At 47.3% G+C, this 20,815-nt stretch overlaps 3 protein-coding genes across 11 annotated transcripts in view; 1 reads left to right on the top strand and 2 right to left on the bottom strand.

The window, feature by feature from the left end:
- Window positions 1-942, bottom strand: part of Klp31E (kinesin-like protein 31E) — a 96,616-nt gene extending 95,674 nt beyond the window's left edge. For 3 of the 4 annotated variants that reach the window (XM_037432324.2, XM_037432326.2, XM_075875048.1), the window contains exon 1: window positions 653-942. In XM_037432324.2, coding sequence (XP_037288221.2) covers window positions 653-687 — 35 coding nt within the window. In that variant the 5' untranslated portion in view covers window positions 688-942. The remainder of the gene's footprint in view (window positions 1-652) is intronic. The other variant, XM_037432325.2, reaches the window with a different exon arrangement.
- A 4,806-nt stretch (window positions 943-5,748) lies between these two features.
- LOC119181868 (pancreatic triacylglycerol lipase-like) overlaps window positions 5,749-20,815 on the bottom strand; it is a 15,559-nt gene continuing 492 nt past the window's right edge. Inside the window, exons 2-10 of one of the 4 annotated variants that reach the window (XR_012886452.1) lie at window positions 18,508-18,785; window positions 17,380-17,526; window positions 16,602-16,710; window positions 14,580-14,705; window positions 12,066-12,185; window positions 11,040-11,309; window positions 9,413-9,527; window positions 7,800-7,945; window positions 5,749-5,909 (exon numbers count right to left, since the gene is read on the bottom strand). Coding sequence is in view for 3 of the 4 variants with exons in the window: in XM_075875053.1 (XP_075731168.1) it covers window positions 5,825-5,909; window positions 7,800-7,973; window positions 9,413-9,527; window positions 11,040-11,309; window positions 12,066-12,185; window positions 14,580-14,705; window positions 16,602-16,710; window positions 17,380-17,526; window positions 18,508-18,785 (1,424 nt within the window). In the remaining variant the exon portion in view is untranslated. Of the gene's footprint in view, window positions 5,910-7,797; window positions 7,974-9,412; window positions 9,528-11,039; window positions 11,310-12,065; window positions 12,186-14,579; window positions 14,706-16,601; window positions 16,711-17,379; window positions 17,527-18,507; window positions 18,786-20,815 lie in introns of those variants that run through there. The other 3 variants (XM_075875053.1, XM_075875055.1, XM_075875056.1) reach the window with 3 other exon arrangements.
- Window positions 17,198-20,815, top strand: part of LOC142774582 (uncharacterized) — a 20,463-nt gene continuing 16,845 nt past the window's right edge. For 2 of the 3 annotated variants that reach the window (XM_075875052.1, XM_075875050.1), the window contains exon 1: window positions 17,198-17,316. The gene's annotated coding sequence lies outside the window, so the exon portion shown is untranslated. Of the gene's footprint in view, window positions 17,317-18,740; window positions 18,860-20,815 lie in introns of those variants that run through there. The other variant, XM_075875051.1, reaches the window with a different exon arrangement.

Raw genomic sequence — 20,815 nt, 5'->3', positions numbered from 1 at the left:
ATCTGGGCAAGAAGAAGTGCCGCAACGCTTTCACAAAAGGAAGCGCTATTGTCCGCGGGTGATGCCGGCGGACAACAATTGAGAATGCCGCATGCTTGGCGGCGCCAACTCGGGTTTCGTGGACGCGTGTACGAAACGAAAAAGCCGCAACAATTTACACGCGCAAAGGTCGCGCGGTCGCTCTGGAACACTGGGAAAGCACGCGCGAAACGACTTCCACTTCATCCTTTTTCACGTTCAAGCAAACGCGTGCACAATTTACGAAAAAAAAACAAACAAAACGTGCGCGCTTAGCGTCACGTCACACGCGCAAAGATCAATGGTGAGAGAAGCTTTCTCTTTTTGGTAACGCTGTGGCTCGGCGGCCTGCATCCCGCTGCTATTAGTCCTTGAGTATTCGGGCAGCGTGGGTCGGTTTCGATTCCAGTCGGCCTACGTCGGCCCCAACCTACGCGGAAAAGAAACGGCCTCTCGCGCAAATTGACGCACGTATACGAAGGTGACGGTCTCTCCCCTTTTAAAGTCATGGAAATACGAGGCACGCAATGCGACATGAAACTACGGAAACTGACGGCGCTCGAACGTTTGAAAGGAGAGCTGTGGAAACGAGATGCGCCGCTGTCAGGTGCTAAGGGAAAGGCGAACATCTTACCGGACGGCCACCCGTACGCTCGTGTCGTCGCCCATTATGCCGGCAGATGAGAGTCGGAGAACGGTCCGAGGCTTGGGTCAGCGCCGTCGTAGACCCCTCATCTCGGCCGAAGCATCCGAGTGGTCGCAGCTTCGGACGTTGCACCGAACGGCACAGCGCGAGCGGCTTCCGCGTGTCGAAGTCAAGCACAGCGCGCGGCGACGGCAGCACAACCGACGCTAAATAACTAAAATGATAAAAAAAACCGCACACCTTCAGCACATGCGTTCTCAGCTCCGCAAGCGCGCAAGCGACTAATTCGTATTTGTTTTTTCACAATCCAAAAAACGGTTCCAGCAGCTTTAGCGCGCAGATGGTGGCGTCCTCTGCCGCGCAATAATAATAGTGCAGTCAGGTTGTCACAGCCTTCGAGATTACAACCAACGTTTAGTGTCAGAAATTGTCTGTACGTGGTGCTTCAGTAGCATTGCAAACATGTATTGAAAAGTTGCTTGTTATAAATATTGAAGGCTGTGTGATTATAAAGTTTATAACTTAAAATCAAAATGTACAACCAGGCCGCCATAATTCTGCAGTGGTACTGAATTTCGCAGCAAACTATGGACTCTGAAGTTTAAAGAATAAAAGAAAAAACGTGAAATACTTACCTAATGTTGGACACAAAATTAGTAAGTTTGACGACTTTTTTGCGCACTAATTATATTTGTTGAATTAACAATGCCTCCGAAAAAAATCACAACTGTAGTGTTGGAAGTTATTCATAGATGGCAGACAAGTCGCATTAACAACAAAGCCCCTTTATTTTTTAATTACCAGTTCTAGTTACCATAAAGTAAGGTTCCTAAAAATATAAAAACCAGCAACTAGCACTGATCTACAACAATTTATATCAACAATGTTAACTAACAGCGTATCTTTACGAGATAAACGTTGCAGCGATGATTCTTTATACTTAAAGGCAGTTTAATCTCGGAGGCCATACTATTGTGTACAGCAAGAAACAAATTTTAAAAAAAAAGTGGGCCATGAAGGACACGTTCAAAATTCGCGCCAGCGTCGAATTTTACAGTATGCATGCAACACGACGATTCGCACTGGAATATTATTTATAGAACACAAAGTTTTGCCATAGTTTGTCTTCGCCCCTCCGTGTGATGTACGAACGCAAAAAAAAAAAAAAAAATGACATGCAGCGTGTACTTTGTCACGCACACACACACACAAATGGATCGGTTAACTTGAATAGCTTTTACAATGTAACGAAACACTGTTGGTACTTATTAATATTAATATAAATATTAATATTATATATTAAAATTAATATTAATATATGGTGAATAATAAAACAAAGCATAACTGTTCTTAATCTCTCTTTTTTATATTTCCAACTGACGTTGGGTTATCGTGTTGCTTTTTTTTATTATGATAATTATATCTTTTTTGTTTGTGACCTTTTCAATGCTTGATGTGTATCCATTGCATCAATTTTTTACACCACCTCCCTATGTAATACCCTCCCCGTGAGGGCCTTTAGGGGGTTTCTTGAAATAAATAAGTAAATTGAGTGCACTCTGAAAATACCCGAACAAGCGCCGTGTCACGTCATGCCACGTCGTTCGCTTCGTTCAGTTTTCGTAGATATGCGAAATTTGTTCTACTGGGTCGTTCTGCACATAGATTGTGCGCACGCAGCATCGATATACAGGGCGCCAATGTAAAACAAGTTTTTCCCAGCACGGCTATAGTGTGTTCACGAGAGAATTGTAAATTCTATGGTATTATGTTCCAAAATAACGAAATAATAGTAATATTCGCCGTATAAACGGAAATGGGGGGGGGGGGGGGGGCTCCATTACGACTGACGAATAGATATGTGGGGTTTCACGTCCCAAAACCACTATACGGTTATGAGAGACACCCTAGTGGAGGGCTCCGGGCCTCTATTGTGGCGCCTTTCGCATTCATATCGTGGTTCTGCGATGTAAAACACGAAATATTATTATTTATTGTCACATTTGACGATGATGATGATGATGAACAAACTTTATTTAATTAGCAGAAAGGTCCTCCTCCCCTTTCAGGTGCGAGAGGAGAAGGGAGGACCAAACCTAGACGACGGCCATGATCCCATGTGCCCTGGCGGCGTCTTCGGCCTGCCGTATTAAGCGGGCTTGTAATTGAGAGTCAGAGCTGAGGAGCGCGGCATCCCATCCACTCCCGTCTGGAAATTCGCCTCTCATGGGGGCCTGTGGGTATGCCCATAAATGTGGCTCAAGTCCACCCTGTTGTGGCAAAATTTACACTTGTCCTAACGAAGTTCCGGCACGCAGCAGTTCATTGTTGCCGGACTAGGAAACGTGTGGGTCTGGAGTAGGCGCCACGCCACCGCCTGTCCTTTGTTCAATGACGAGTGTGTGGGAGGATAAATTTTCCTGCTTAGCCTGTAATACTGCGTAATATCTCTGTAAGTGGTCATCCGCTCAAAATTATCGCAGCTTCGCAGTATAGTGGTTTAGATCCCGAAGGGATAGTGAACTGGGCTTCCGCTTGTTTGTTTTTCTCTCTCTCCCTCTCTTTTTTCATTGATCATTTCTCTGGGTTGGTTGAATGTATTTCGTGCCTGCTACTTTTTATTTAGATTAATTTTTGTTTTAATCTATAATCTATAGTTTAATCTATGTTTTAATCTGAGCCCGTGTGTTCAGATTAGGGTGCACGTTAAAGGACACCAGGTAGTCGAAATTTCCGGAGCCCTCCACTACCGGGCGTCTCTCATAATCTTATGGTGGTTTTGGGACGTTAAACCCCACATATCGATCAATCTGTTCATGTCTGTTTCTTTCTCTCCCAGTCTTTATATATTTTTGTGTCTTTAATCTATTTGCTTCTCTGCGCTTTTCTCTCTCTCTCTCTCTCTCTCTCTCGTTATTTCCGGTCGCTTTCTTTCTCACCCTCTTTCTCATCTCTTTTCTTCTCTGTCTTTTCATATTCTCTCTTTCTTTCTATTGCTTTATTTCTCGCTTTCGCGTGCTCCGCTACGCCGGCCAGAATTTTCTGTTAGCGCTCGCACCTGCTGTACTCTGTAGCAGGACTCACCTTGTTTCTGTGGCGCGCATGCCCAGCTGCGGTTTTCTGCGGACACGACGGACCCCAAGAAAGTTTTTCCACACCATACCACGCCATGCCATACCATACCGTATACCACACCATACCACACCACATCATGTCATACCATAATACACCACGCCTTCGTCGGGGGTCTGCAGTCGGGGATCTGCCCAGAAAACCGGAGCCAGCCAGGGTCTCGACGACGAGGGCAGCATCATGGAAGCTCTCGGTGGAAGCTTTGATGGGAGCTTATAGGGTGTTACATAAGGGGTGGGATTACAAGTAAAAGTCTAACAGCGGTGATTCAATTATCATTGCAGATGATCAGTGATGCATTCTTGAAAAGTAGATGGCGAGGCAATTTTGACGATGCCGTAGGGCGTGCAGTCTCAGCCTGAAGCTGCTCTGACGAATAATAAAGCAGAAAACGTTGTGGTATGCGATGGCGGCCGGGCGACTTGAAGTGAGTGGCCGGTGCGGTGGGAAATGCGTGATGCGGCTGTGATATAAGGCGCCTGATTGAGATACGAATAAAATAACTCATGCGACGACGATAAGAAAGAAGTGATAGACCGGATTCATCTTTCAAAGGCGAAATACCGATGTCACATGAATATGAAGAATGAATAAATCGAGCGGCACTGCTTTGAACGGTTTCCAATGCAGTGATTAGGTATGCTTGATGCGGGCTCTGGATGACAAATGCATATTTTAGCATTGGTCTTGTAAGCATTTGTATGCGAGTAAATTAAATATAAATGAGGTGGAGCGAGTCCGAGGTGGCATTTGAGAAAACCGAGTATTATGTTCGATGCTGAAATTATGTTAGCAATATGGGTGCGCCATGATAAGTTGGAATAAAGTGTGCCTCCTAGATGTTTATAGGAATCTGCTAATTCGATCGATGAATTTGTAACGCAGTAGTCAAAGCGAGAGGGATTCTGACGACGAGAGAAGGAAACAAATTTAGATTTAGTAGGGCTGAGGGTCATTAGCCAAACGTCACACCTTTTCAGTGTATTGTTAAGGTCGCTCTGAAGGATGTAACGGTCATGACGATCAGTAATAGTATAGTAGATTACACAAACATCAGAGAACATGCGAATGTTACAGGAAGCAATGGTAAGTCGTTAATATATATTAGGAATAAGAGAGGACGGAGAACAGACCCTTTGGGAACTCGTGAGGTTACTGAGAGGGGTTTACGCAGATAGCCATTAAGGCAGACGGATTGAGAACGGTTAAAAACTATTCAAGTCACTTGAGGATGTTAACATGTAAATTAAGCTTTGAAAGTTTTAGTAACAAAATCTGATGAGGAACCTTGTCAAAAGCTTTCGCGAAATCAAGAAAGTTTGAGCCGATTTGGAAGTTGCAGTCAAACACTATATATATAGTCTCAAGGTCATGAACAAAATGTTTTGCGGACGCACTTGTCCAGGCGTGTTCCCTAAACTGCACAACTCTTGAGTGCCATCACGGAGCGATTCGATGACTGTATGTGCGTGCGATCTCTTGTCGCCGCCGTCAGTCATCTTTTGATTGATCTGTGGGGTTTCACGTCACAAAACCACGATATGATTACGAGAGACGCCGTAGTGGAGGGCTCCGGAAATTTCGACCACCTGGGGTTCTTTTACGTGCGCCCAAATCTGAGCACACGGGCCTACGACATTTCCGCCTCCATCGGAAATGCAGCCGCCGCAGCCGGGATTCGATCCCGCGACCTGCAGCCGAGTACCTTAGCCACTACAGCACCGCGGCGGGGTACCGTCAGTGATCTACCATTGGTCAAAAGGGCGTGGCCCGTAAATTTAGATCAATGACAAATGGACAGCCCGTTTAATAAAAGAATGTCGCGCGTGAAGGCAAGTGCGAATTCCCGTGGTTTTTGGAGCTGACATTGCGAGCCAGAAGCCATAAACAACAACAACAACAACAACAACAACAACAACAACAACAACAACAACAACAACAACAACAACAACGACAAAGAGTAATGTTTTTTTATTAGCAAATTTTTTTAGACCTACGGCACACTCGTGGTATACGCTTCCTAGCTCCTCAATACGGGATGAATTTAGACAGCAATATTTCACCGCCGCTGTTTTGCGTGGGAATAAAGGTTGTCACGATTCTTCTTTTGTACCTGAAAAAATAAAAAAAAATCGGGTTACAATGACTGGTATTTTTTTTATTTCGTAATATTAATGCATAAAATATTTAGAAATCAGTTCTAGAGCTATAGAACAATCAACATACGTCTCTTTTTTTTTATCTTCTTTCATCCAACTATAAGAGTGAAAGGTGAATCCAAGCTTACACATCGTACAATGCCGTCGCACGGCCTTGCATCGCAAATATACAGCCAAGCGGCTTCCTTAGCCGTTCTCTAACGTATAGTTACAAACGCAGTTAACTCTTGAAGCGCTGTTCATCGTCATTTTAACCGAGATACGTGAGGTTACGTACGATTCACGTAACATAGCAATGGCGCAGGACGAAACCATCACCTCTTACAGTGCGTCAAAGGCTAATGCCGGCTAATGTCTGGCACAGACGGCTAATGGCGCAGACGGCTAACGCCGTCTCAACGCTAAATTAATTTTTATTTATTGATCAATTCACATTTGTTTGATTATTTCACATTTATTTGATTTCAGCTATGTGGTGAAGTTCTCTCTTTGTGCTTTATTTCACATTGTGAAACAATGAGGTTCTTTTGAAATGAAGTTTTGTGATGAAGTTCGCGATAAAACATAACCATATGCTAATTTTGTTGTATTCTTGTGCCATTTCTGGAAACACGTCTGTCATATATTGGGATGCTCAGAGGCCTTCGTGTGAAACTGTATTTAGGAACAATGGGCCCAAATCGGGATGCATAGCTTTGAGGCTCGGCTCCCGATCCTGTAAGAAGTCAGGACCAATAATTTTACATAGACTTACGCCCTGGGGTTTGAAGGATCACGACCCCCCCCCCCCCCCTTGATGCTCCCCTTTCCTTCTGCGCGTGCACGAGGAGGAGGACGTAAAATTCCATTTCGGCGAATTTGTTGGCGGGCAACACTTATGCCTAGTTCACACTGAAACATCCGCTTTCTACAGCGACCGAAATTCCCCTGCCGCCGAAACACAGCGTCGTTCGCACTGGACGCGCCCCGCGCCGCCGAATATGCCATCTATACTACGGGGCGAACGCGGGATGGATGCGCTGTCACCCGATTGTTGTCGCGGCTTGCAAACGCCACTACGCTATCCGGTGGTGTATACTTCGACGATTCTCGTACACAAGAAGCAAGAAAAGACAGTACTGCTTACTTTGCTGGCAAGTGGCTGTCTTGTAATGCACGAAGAGCAGAAAAACCACCGACGCCAGCGGCGTTGGTGGGTTCGTTTTGCTTTGCAAGACCGCAACAAGCTCGGTCACGCCAACAGCAAGCTCGGTCACCTCTTTCACGAAATACGGAGGCGAAGTAGGCACAGAGTAGGTTAAATTCCCGTTGGTTTCAACATTCAGTTACGTGCACAGCAGCATAACAAGTGAGTAGGGCTTGGCCGCCATTTTTCAAAATTCCTTGACTAGCGCTCCTATTGGTCCGCGGTGACCGATTCGGCGGCAGACGCCACAAAAATCGGTCCGAAAGAGATCGGCGCGGAGAGGGCCCTTTCGGCGGATCTCGCCGCCGCCGAATCGGATTCGGAGCACTTTCGGCGGCCGGAATGCTCAGTGTGAACACGGCCTTAGGCCGCGTTCACACTGAGCATTCACACTGAACGTTCACACGTTCACACTGAGCGTTCACACGAACGGAAGCGCGGAAGGACGCACGGAAGCAAGCACGCAGGGACGGGAGCCTGAACGGAAGGACGGATGCACGGACGGATGGACGCTTCGCCCCCCTCATAATTATTCACTCCGTGGATATGCTGCGATTTTTTTTTTGCAACGATTCATGGGCATGTGCACTCCCCCTTTTCACCCACTAGCAGGTAGGGTGCATGGCTCCCCTTGGAAGGCTTAGCAGAATGCTCTCACCTGGCCACGTCGACGCTGTTCATCAGGGACACGTCCACTCTCTGAACCGCTAGATCACCGCTGAAACCTTTGCCGACAGAATCGAGGCTCAGTGCACCTTCCAGTATCTCGCCGAGCCTCGTCTGAGTCGTGCACAGGTACGTGAACTGCGAACCGGAAGTGAAGCGTTCGTCCCTACGCACAGACAAGTTAGATTTCGCAGAACGTGAGTGCCGTTAGGCAAAAACATACAGAAGAGTTTGAGCAATGAAACCCATTAAAAGGACCCTGCGACACTTTTCGACATGGCCAGAAAACGCAGCCAATCGGTAGTCAAGGCTCCTGAGAACTTCGTCAAGGTTGATTTTATCCGCTAATAACGAATTTATGATAGTTAAGTACATGGCGTTGGAGTTCTCAGAGCCAGACATTGTAACGCTCCACGTGGCCTGTAAAGTTACAATGAATTTTCTAGCCCAACTACAATTTGTTCCCCTTTTCGCACCAGATGCCATAAACCCAAATGAACCCCGCCATAAACCGGAAGTCAACGGCCGTCGTCTTATTTGAGAATAGTGAGCGGCAAAGTTTCCACGACCATCGCGGGATGTCGCCACGTGCCCACTTCTAGACGAAATACAAGGGAGTGGTTTCTTTCTCGCTGTCATAACCAATCCTATACAGGCGCTACCTCGTCCTCGCCACTTTTCTTCATAAAACACGAGAGGGTGATGTCAGCACTAGCCATTGAGCTTATCAGGATTTCGCGTTTTTCGGCTACACGCTGCTGTCTCCACTTACACAGTCGAAAAACGCGCAAAACGAAGTGAAATCAGCATGCGACATAAGACACTATAGGGGCGTGCGACTGCGTAGCAAAGCAGAATATATGTAGGAGGCAATTTGTATCTGATATTACTCGTATTCGGGCCGATCGAGAGCTTATGTGCTCTCAGGAAGCCACATGAACATACAGCTGACGTCACGAGTCATCCCGAGAAGACGGAAAACGCCGGCAGGGGAATAACGCGCTCGTTATTTGCATTTTCGTGGGTTGTTTACAGGCACACTAAAGAGCAAAACGATTTTTCGTGTATTAGTAAAGAACGATTTCACAGTCCCGAAAACACCACTCTTACAGCAACACGACGCTTCGTAGGCGAGAAAACGCGTGAGGAGAAACACCGAACATCGTGACGTCATAGAATCGTGACGTCATAGAATTTGAAGGCATCTATTAGGTCGTGCGTATAGCTTCTAATCGATAAAAATGAAATCTATTGCCATGTGTGGGCGCCGTAGACCTTTATCGTACGAAGTTTCAGAAAATTTCACCCAGCCAATGTCGCAAAAACGCGAACAATACATTTTGAAAATTTCGACGTCACGCGCCTAGATGAAGGCGCGAAATTTAAAAATAAAACTTCGTCAAGGTTGATTTTCTCCGCTAATAACGAACTCATAATAGTTAAATACACGGCGTTGGAGTTCTCAGAGTGCAGCTTGTCGGTCCAAACTAAAGTCATTGTTTCTCTTTAGCGTCCTGGCTAACCTCCCTGTCCTTCCTCATTCATTCCTCCTCCCCCTTATGGACCCTTTAATCGCGCAGGCCAGCGTTAAACAGGCACACGTACGTTTCACTCAGCATCAGAGTTGCTTGTCCTTCCTGTCCCGTCAACTGAAGGCTCAATCTTCCACATACCGGCGACGGCAGTGAATCAAAGCGCACAACAATGTGGTAGTGGTACACTGAAAAAGACAGAAGGAAGGCAAAGTACAGCATCAACCACGTCACCTTCCACTATTCTAACAACAAGACCGAAAATGTCGTCCCAGAACTGGAAGTCCGTTCTCGCGACACGACAAACTCACCGAATACATTTTTCCTGTACTCTGGAATCAGGCTGATCAACGCGTACTGTCGGTTAAGGCACTCAAACCTTGAGTTGTACACACCCAGTAATTATGACGCTTCCTTCAATGCGTCGCTTTAGGACCATGAATAGAGTAACAACAACATAAGTAGACGACCACGTGAACCATAGTCGGATAGAACTTCAGGAGTCCCTCGCATTTCATCCTCAAAGGTGGACGCTCGCAACCCTGTATACCCATGGGCGCGCCCTCGTTACTGACATCTTGACGATAGTTATAGCGCAAGAACCGAACGACGACACAGAGACAAGAAGGACACGAAGGACACGAGAGTCCTTCTTGCCTCTGTGTCGTCGTTCGGTTCTCGCGCCATAACTATCTTCATGTCATACCAACTAGCCCCAGCTGCCACACTTCTAAGTGACATCTTGAGCCGGACTACAGTAGTCCGAAGGCTGTGCCTCTGGGCGTCCAGCTATGACTGAATGGCTGGCGGCACAGCCTTCGGAGAATATCGACGCGGGTATGCGGGGCCAAACAATCGGCTGCCATACTTCGGTAATCTGCCGGAGGTCTTTTCTATAAAACAATTATTTCTGCGAGAGACGTACTGAACCGTAAAGAGACACCTCGGCGGAGTGATTGCCGGCTACACGGAGTGGAATAATACCACCGGCAGCACTGTATAAAACTGCCGGTGGTATTACGTAATTCTGGGGTTGGCAGCACTATCTTACTGCCAACCCCAGAATTACATGCATGTGCCTCAGATTAATATTTGGCACTAAGCAGCTAGTCGTTAAAGAATAAGGCTTATCTGCCCGCAACATGCTCGCTCATTCATCTGTTACCCATCTAATCATGCATATGATCGCTTAATTAACCAACTCACTCAGCCACCCAGCGAATCAATCGATCAATCAATCAATCAATCAATCAATCAATCAGACCCGCCACGGTGGACTTGTGGTTATGGCACTCGACTGCTAATGCGAAGGTCGCGGCATCGAATCCCGGCTGCGGCGGCTGTATTTTCAATGGAGGCGAAAATGTTTGAGACCCGTTTACTACAGATTTAGGAGCACGTTAAAGAACGCCACGGAGGTGGTCGAAATTTCCGGAGCACTGCACTATACGGCGTCTCCCACAATCATATCGTAGTTTTGGGCCGTTAAATGAATCAATCACTCAACAATCAGCCGGTCGGAGAAGACGCATACACTACAGCTCCACTCACGACAGAACGGGGCCTCCTGGTTCGTCTGGATGTACATCTTGACCGTTGAACCGTTAAATCAATCAATCAATCAATAAATCAATCAATCAATAAGTCAACAATCAGCCGGTCGGACAAGACGCGAATGCATACACTATAGCTCCACTCACGACAGAACGGGGCCTCCTGGTTCGTCTGGATGTACATCTTGACCGTCCCCTGTCGGGGTCGCGACGAGATGGACGAGAGGCCCATGACGGCGCATCCGCTACCGTCGGGACCACAGTCGGCGCATTTTCCCGACAGGAACTCCTCGTAGCTGGCGCAGGCGTAGGCGACGAACGCGCACAGTCCCGGGTCACGGCTCGCCTCGCTCGCCAGGGCCTCGGCCGCGAACTGGTTGGCCCGCTCGTGACGGCATGTCACCGACTCCCGCAAACCTGTCTGGGAACGACGCGCGGCCTGCGCTTTCTTCACAAGCCAGGCCTGTCTTATCTTATCATACCTAAGCAGCAACGTAAGCCAGCGTAAGGCGCAACTGCACATGTTTAACAATGGCCATCTACGTGGCATAACCATTTTTTAAAGACTCTTCTTATGCTGCCTTGCCCAATCATTCCAATATTGCACGGTTTGCCCAATTAACACTCTCACGCAACTTAATAGTAGTAAGAGATTACTGTTTCTATGATGAAGTTCAAAATATTTTGAGAATTTTTGAGATGCACGGAAGGGGGACACAAGCATATCTTTCCAGCGTTCATTCTGTTTTGTTTTTCTCTCCTTCTCTCCGTCCCCGTTTATCGCACTGTCTCAAGGTTATTCTTGAAATGTGGCACTTAGAGCTGCAAATAATTAGCCTTTGATGGCGAAGTTCTGCACGACAGACTTTTTTTTATAAATGTATTTTTTCTAATTTGGTATCGTTACTTTTACGACGTCATATCCGTGACGGAAGTACGGCCATTAAGCCTTGGTGGTGACCGGCATGAAACACTTTCGTGGTAAAAAAGAGGGAAGAAAAAGAAAAGAGAAAATCGAAGATTAAAAAAAAGGCTGTCCAGCTGCTCTGTGTTTCCTTCAGGTTAGGTATCCCTAACGCGAATCTGCCTATCTTTTATTATTATTATTATTATTATTATTATTATTTATAGTATCACTAGACAGTGACGTGATTAGGTAAACGTGAGAACTACCTTGCCAAGGTCCATTCTTGAGCGAAAAGTTCTTGATGACCTTTTCGCAACCGGGCTGCGTGACACCACCGTTGGGATAGAAGTCGATGTGCGCCACCGGATCGATCATGCCAAGGCCGACTGGAAACGGGAGGACACCGGCTTATAAACGATCTGACAAGTGATGAAAGATGGGTGTTATCGTTCGCGAGCCTTTCGCGAAATTTCCTTTGTTATCCCGATTCATCTTGCAGAAAGTTCCTGCTTATCGTCGGTTCGTAAAGCAAAAAAAGAAAAAAAAAGTGGCCGCGCTATTTTAAACGCCGCGATGTAGCCCGGCGCGCTTCATCTACACAGCGCTGAAGGACAACGTAGAACCAAAAATTAAGGTAGCTTCGCGCTACAGGGGTGCCAAGCCTGCAGTAAGTGCGAAGCTGGACAGCCGTCTTTGTTTCCCTTTGGTTTTGTCTTTGTTTTTTATATTTTGTAGTTTTTTTCTGTCTTTATTTCTATTTGCATGTGGGAGGTAGTGGCCAGATACTGCACCAGGGTGGCCAATCCTTCTCTGGTGAGGGAGTGCGTTCCCGGCGGTGGTTACCGGTGAGGCCACACCCCAGGCATCTTAATGCAGTTCCATCACCACGCGCATTTTTTAGATGCGGAGCATCTTATACTCGCGCCTTGTAGTGCGCCGTCCGCGCCGTCCGCACCGCTTCTCGAACATTCGACAGCTGACGCGCGCGCATGCGCCGTCGCGCCGTCGCCCACTCTTCCACCATCTGTGCATCCCTTCCTCCTCTACACACCGCGCGCGCTTCACTCCTCCACCATCTGTGCACCCTTCCTCCTCTACACACCGCGTTCGACATCTACAATTCTCCTGATTCTCCAGTGGACGCGCATGTGGCGTCGCGCTTCGAGAACATTCAACAGCTGACAGTGCATGCGCCGTCGTGCTGTATATATACTCAAGGTCGGCGCTCGCTCGCTCAGTTGCCGCTCGTCGGTTGGTTTGTACGGCGCGTCGACGTCCAAGGTCGCGGTGAAATGAATTCCAACGAATCCACAAACACAATGATCGACGTCCCTTCGACCAGCGCCGCCCTTTCGCATACGTGTGTACGTGTTCACTCATTTAACACCCCCTCCTACAACCACGTTAACCAATTTAGCCATCGACCCAAGTAAGTCGCAATTTAACACCCCATTTCACAACCACGTTAACCAATTTAGCCATCGACCCAAGTAAGTCGCACTTTAACACCCCGTTAACCAATTATATGCTCCGCATCCCCCTCAGTGTTCCCCCGAGGGAAGCTGCGGGCAATTTTTTTTTATCCGGTTGGGAACTGCGTAATTTCTGTGGGCAGGCCATTCCAGTCTCGTGCTAGGCGCAGGGCAAACTATCGGTGAGAAGTATGGGCCCGTAGGGAGGGGATAGTACTTAGAGTGGTGACTGTTGCGGGCGAAGTAGTGGATTCATCAGATGTGTGGATGATCTAAAAAAAAAAACAAGCATGTCAAAGACGCTGCAAAGCTTCGGTTGGCCCAATTTCGCCGATAGGGCAATTGGGCAGAGGCATTGGCATCTTCCTGAGGAGGGGGGCACCACCTCAATTTTTGAGGGGAAGGCAACCCCTTATGTGGTCATTGTTCACTCTGTATGTAATGACAGAAAAATTTCGGAGAGTGGGAGGCACGATACCCATGTGCCACCCCAGGCTATGCTCCTGGGCAAAGGCTCCTGAGAACAACTGAGCAGCGCCTGTATGGGTCACTGTTATCAGGCTAATCTTAAGTGACTGCTCGCTTCAGTTGATATGGACAAAAAAATTACCCCCACTTCCCCGAAGAGAATCGTGAGGAAATGCGAAGGCATTTCTTGCGCCGAGAGTACACGGCGTAGCAATTTTGATGGCGCATGATGACGAGACGATGATTTGTACCGTAATAATCCATTCACACATTCATCAGTCAGCGAACGGTCAAGAGTGAGGCACGCGCTTCACTCCATTTACATACATGTACTAGCGAGCGGACGGGAGAGTGGGGCGCAGGGAGGAGAAAGAGCGAACGGCGAGAGAAAGAGCAGCGAAGCACTCCACTTACCCTCTCCTACACTGCCTCCACACACGCGGGAGCTCCGCCGAGCTTCCACGATGCGAGCGCCCTCACATGCCAGAGCGCGCTTCTCTCCACTCACTCTCTGCTACTCCGCCCGCACCACCTGCTCCGGTTGCTAGGGGCGAGGATAAGGGCGCGCGCCCGCAGCTGTTGCTATGGGAGAGGGAGTGAAAGCAAAGAGATAACACCTGCCGGCGCGCGGACGCCGCCGGACGCCTGACATAGCCTAACAAATGCATTCGCATTCAAAACTTCGAGCTTCATTACTAGAATTATTCGACTCGAGATATCACCTCCGAATCTACTCCTACTTAATCGTCGAAAAGATTTCAAACCATTTGAACCATCAAGTAAAATGTAATTTGAATGTAACAACAGAAGGACAAGACAACAAAATGCAGCGAATCTAACCTGTTGGCAGAGGAGACGCAAAACGTTTTCCGTCGGTGTGAATAGCGTCAACGAAAATGGCGTCGCTAGGGTCCAGCCGCACTAAGGTTGACATGCCCTCGAAGAACGGCTCTGCCGGATCAAGACCTGTCAGCGTAAGCACATTCCGAAGGTCAAGAAAAGTGCAGCACATTTCCATAATGCGAGTACTCGGGTAATCGTTATGCAAACATTGGTAGACAAGTGAAGAATGCATTTGACTTGTCTATGGTCAAAGACAACGTCGCCATAGTAACAGCATGTAGTCGAAATTACAATGCCTAACCAACACCAGCCATTATTTAGAGAACACTAACCAAGATAAGCCACAGGCGCGGCGCCAGGATACTTTTTATTTATTGGAAGCGGACGGGCATCCCCGGCAAGTGAGTTCCTTAGGTTTGGTGGGATGACAATAAGAAGGCGAGGAATTTATGCGTTGTGTTTTCACTATGTATGCACAAAGGTGGGTGGGGGGGGCATAGGAGGGGGGGGGGGCTGGCGGAGGCTGCCACACCCCATGCCTTATCCACTGCACCGCCCTCGATTAGCAACCACTTCACCAATTTAGCCATTGCTAAGAAGCATTAGTCAGCGCTGGTAGCACTCGAGTGAGTACACGTAGTTGAATTCGGACCGACACAAATAATTTACAAGTGCTACAATACCAGTATTACCCGCATTAACAGTGGCTTAGATTGTCAACTTGTTCGACAACGAAGATAATTATTGCGAATAAAGGTTTTATATTCCATTCGTTTTTCTTTCTTTTTTGTGATGAAACGCGTAATAAAAAAAGTTTGTACGCGATGAGCAAGTATACTCCGTATCACGCAAATGATCATTTCGAAAAATACATTGGGTGAAATAAGCTGTCGCACGAGTGTTCTCGCTCATCCTTTCGCTGATGCATCTTGTCCTTCATTACAAGATGTGCGCTTTGGGTGAATAGATAGAAACAGCTGGGTGAGCTCAGGTAATATCTGTGGTCTTACGTCTCCAAACCACGATATCATTAAGAGGGACGCCGCAGTTGAGGGCTCCGGAAATTTTACGCCACCTGGTGTTCTCTAACGTGCATTGACATGGCACAGCACACGGGCCCCCACTATTTCGCCTCCATCGAAATGCGACCGCCGTAATCGAACCCGCGACCTTCAGGTCAGCAGCCGATCACCCTAACTGGTATATACCACCGCGGGGGGCAGCTGTGTTAGCGTACTTCATTGTTTTAAAACTGTGACATACTAGAAGCAAAGCAACTATACGGGCGTAATTCAATCCGATGTGCGGCATGACCGCCCCTACTGCACATGCACGTCTCCCCCTCTTTCTCATCTAAGAAACGCAAGTTCGAGCGCGCTAGAACGCGCTAGCGCGTTCGGACAGGTCACTAGCGTGTTCGGGTTTGCATAAGTGGCAGTGAAGCTGTAGCCTCCCCCCTTACTCTCTCCCAGCGATCACGTGATGGCGTCTCCACCTCTTCCTCCTCTAATAAACGCAGGTCCGAACGCGCTAGCGCGTTCAAGATTGCGTAAATGGCTATGAGGCTGTGGCCTCTCCTTGTTGCACTTTCCCAGCGATCACGTGATGGCGTCAGGGAACGAGACCAACGAGACTCTGCAGACGCGCGATGAACCCTCAATGTTCGTGCGTGGCATGATGATGAAACCGAGTGGCATGCTCCAACTAGAGTTCGGGACGTGTAACATAAACAGAAAATAACGTTAATTCATGGTGTGCTCCACTTTCAAGGTCGCCTTAACATATGACAAGGTTCCCGTGATGAAGGGAACTTCAAGTCGACCCATGTGCTGCTTCGCATGCTACTCATGGTTACTTTTAGTGGGAGACGTAATCTTTTTTTAACCCCCTGCTAAATGCCCACTTGAGCGACGCAGGCTAGATAAATTAAGGACAAAGAAAAATAAGTACCATTCATGTACGTGATTGGAAAAAAGTAAGTTATCCTTCAAAGAAATCGCACAACAGGTGACGACTCACCTGTGATTCTGCCAAGAAATCGCAGCTTCTGCCCAGCGTAGCCGGCTATGTGAGAGCCCAGGCTGTGACCGAGTACGTGAAACCTATCTGGAGTGACTCCGAATGCTTCCTTTAAAAGGAGGCAAAAAATAATAAGCAAGTTCCACTCCGTGAGTAACGTCGGGCAGCAAAGCTGCAAGTGGGCGAGCTAGTGTACGTGATAGGCTAGCTAGATTACATGCATTGTCATTATTTTAAGCATAATTTTCGGTTTGCTTTAATTGATTCTTTATTTATTTACCTTTACTTATGGACATGTCAACTGCGAGAGCGTAATACTACCGCTAACTTCTGCTACGATTATTATTATTATTATTATTATTATTATTATTATTATTATTATTATTATTATTATTATTATTATTATTATTATTATTATTATTATTATTATTATTATTATTATTATTATAGCACTTTCTTTTAACTTAGTAGACTGGCTCTGTGGTAGAACACTGCGTGCTTGCCACGCGGACAACCTGGGTTCGATTCTCACTCCGATTCGAATATTTCTCTTATCGATTTTATTTTTGCACCTTTTTTCGATTTTTCAGTCACGGGACAAGATGATGATTTGTCGCTCACAACCAACTACGTCGACACCTGCATTGCTGCGAATCGAGCTCGTCGCTGTTTTTGAAGGGCTGCGAATATATGGCCTAATGCAACAGACTCTTGGGTAAGCTTTTGTTGTTGTTTTTGTTGGACGAAATGAGTTCTCCTCTCTATCTGGTGTCATCACCTGCAGCAGGCAGATAAGTCGGGCGATCTCGAGCCCGACGATGCGAGTGTTGGCGGTCGCCTGGATGTAGTCATACTTGCTCCCGCTCGCCCAGTCAACGAGAATCACGTTGAAGTCCCCTACTTGCAGGAGAGCATCCTTGATGGCCTTCAAGCAAAGGGAGATTGGTGAACCTTTAGATTCGTCGAAACCTTTGTTCACTAAAGACTGCGCAATCGCGCTACAGAGGTCTGAGTTGAGATTTCAATGCGCAAACCTTTGTTCACTAAAGACTGCGTAATCACGCTACAGAGGCCTGCGTTGGCATTTGAATGCACAAACGTTGTTGCCCGAGTTCCGTCCAGAAAATTACGCCAACATCCGCCTGTTTTGAACGAGACGTCAGGGATGGCGAATCGGAATTTTTTTTTTTTACGTATTTGTCGTATGCCAGCCATATGCATCCAATCTTCACAGGATGTGGACGAGTTAGCACAGAATAAATGGTCTTCTCCCAACTACCGGAATTGTTCATGGCGCGCGCGCGCACGCACGCACGCACGCACGCACGCACGCACACACACACACACACACGCACGCACGCACGCACGCACACACACACACACACACAGAGAGAGAGAGAGAGAGAGAGAGAGAGAAAGAAAAGTTATATTTTCACCCACTTTTCTTTCTTTGCACTTACATTACAATTCGGTCTCATAACTTCCCCTATACTTGTTCGATGTCTGTTCGACACCGACCGAAACTTTGGAATTAAACTTGTCAATTTTCTTAGGTTCTTAAGCTTCATATGAGTACCCACCTAACTACCTGATGCACAAGACACTAGAACATACATACATACATACATACATACATACATACATACATACATACATACACACACACATACGTACATACATACATACATACACACACATACGTACATACATACATACATACATACATACATACATACACACACATACATACATACATACATACATACATACATACATACATACATACATACATACATACATACATACATACATACATACATACATACATACATACATACATACATACATACATACATACATACATACATACATACATACATACATACATCGTAAGCAAAGTGCATACCCGCATCGGATGGTCTGGAACCTTGGTGATTTGCAGATAACCGTGGGCGAATAGCTTGGTCTCCAGTCGCGGGTCGAACGCGGACTGGCGCAGCTGGTCGGCGGTGACGTTCCACGCGAAGACTTCCGGCGCGTCGGGCCGGCGCCGCGTGTACAGCTGAAAGTGGGTGCCGATCTTCGCACGGGGCCACGGCATGGCGTTGACGAAGCGCAGCCTGGGGTCGTAGAAGCCCGTCAAGTTGAGGCAGCCCAGATCTCCGAAGCAGGAAGACATTGGCCCTGGGCAAGGCGACGAGTGCGACACCACGAGTGAGACAACTCCAGCGATCCTAGGATGCACAGTGGTCTCGAAGGTGAAAGGCATCTCGTTTTTTTTTCTCAGTGAATACGACGCGCACAAGAAGGAATGATAAGAACATAGTGCCGACTTTGACGTAAGTTTTTTTTTTATTCGGAAGTATTATATACCAGCACTTCATTTGTTTTATTACAGGGGAGGCGCTGTACATAAAGAGAACCCGATCGTATGGTGTATGAAAAAAAATCTGACCATTTTCACTCAAAAACCAAAGAACACCCACGCACATACTTTATACGTTGTCCCAAGTGTTAAATATTCGGGTTTGTTAGCATCCCACCACTGCCACCACTGTTAGGAATTCGCCGTGGAGCGATAGTAGCGGTAGCCAAGAGTGGTGAGCAGTCTAACAGACTTCGCTGAAGCCTTCGTCCACGGACGAAATAGGGACGCAAACGTTTTGTAAAACAAAACAGGTAGCAACGTTTATAGCAGCAGCAGCTTATCGTTTGTACAGAGCCGGCCAGCACGACGACGTCGGCTGGGGCACAATGCCTCAAACATCGGGCCAGCACGGCCTTAAATAACGCTTTTGGTCTTTCCTCTGAGACCAGTTTTTGGGGCTCGGCGGAGGAGGCGCAGCTTTCCACAGAACTGTACGGTGGCTCGGCGGATGAAGCACAGCTTTCTACGGAACTGTACGGTAGCTCGGCGGAGGAGGCGCAGCTTTCTACGTAACTGTACGGTAGCTCGGCGGAGGAGGCGCAGCTTTCTACGTAACTGTACGGTAGTTCGGCGGAGGAGGCGAAGCCTTCGCTAGGACTGCACGTGGCTCGGCGGCGTCTGCGTGGAAGGTGGCGCTGGGAGGCGAGGGGGGGGGGAGGAGAGTTTACAGGAACTGCGCTCATTCTCGTGGGAAGAAGCACTCCCGAACAAGGACCATGCCTCGGGTAGGGTGGCTAGCTAGCCACCTTACCTCGGGCATAACAGAAGATACGAAACTTCCTTATCATGTAGTGTTACTGACGCCCGACTTACACAAGCTTGCGACGGTTTGGAGATCTGCGAGGTCTCAAAAAGTTTGCGTGCTTTTTTGGCTTCTGTGTTTAAACAAAACGGGCGTACAACAAAAAAACGGTAGCCAAAAGTGGGAACCAAGAACATGACTAGACTGCAGCACACATTAAAGTACCTGGATATTTTTTTTGGAAAGCAGCGTCTTTTTCTTTTTAAGCAAGCCGCCACAACGTGCGCCCTTCTGCCTCTTGGGCCGTCACGCGGGAACGATCACGAACATCGCGCGTCTTATCAGCGTGGCAGAAACACCGATCCATCACTGCATGCGTACATTGCGCCTCCCCGTGCTTCTCTTCTCCGCAACGCCACGGTGAGCGCCAGCGTCAACGCCGCCATCAAATGAAAGCGTTAGCGCCAGCTGCTACACAGCTACACGTGGATCCCTTTAGTGCGAGATGGTGTAATTAGTTTTTTATTTCGCTTGCTTTTCTTATTAGCTGAAAAAAAATGAGCACGTAATCAGTACTTTGCTGTAAATAGCACATTTAGAAGTCATATAAACAAGCCTACACGTGCCTAGTTGACATTTTAATAATTAGGTGAGTATTTGTTAAGCTGAAAACATAATTAAATCTAATTATCTATACCTCATTAACAAGAAAATTAGTTGTGCTTATACTACAGTATACTAGGAACAGTATGCTCTTGTAGTGTTTCGCGTAACAACACCCCCCTTTTTTTTAACCGGGCTACATGATATTCAGAACACCATGTATACAGTTCAGTAGTAATACCTACACGACTTCAGCCCCGCCGCGGTGGTCTAGTGGCTAAGGTACTCGGCTGCTGACTCGCAGGAATACGCAGGTCGCGGGATCGAATCCCGGCTGCGGCGGCTGCATTTTCGATGGAGGCGAAAATGTTGAACGCCCGTGTGCTCAGATTTGGGTGCACGTTAAAAAAAAACCCAGGTGGTCGGAATTTCCAGAGCCCT

This window comes from Rhipicephalus microplus, chromosome 10 (genome assembly GCF_043290135.1).
Source record: "Rhipicephalus microplus isolate Deutch F79 chromosome 10, USDA_Rmic, whole genome shotgun sequence".
Lineage (NCBI taxonomy): Eukaryota > Metazoa > Arthropoda > Arachnida > Ixodida > Ixodidae > Rhipicephalus > Rhipicephalus microplus.
This window is presented reverse-complemented; position numbering and strand designations above follow the sequence as displayed.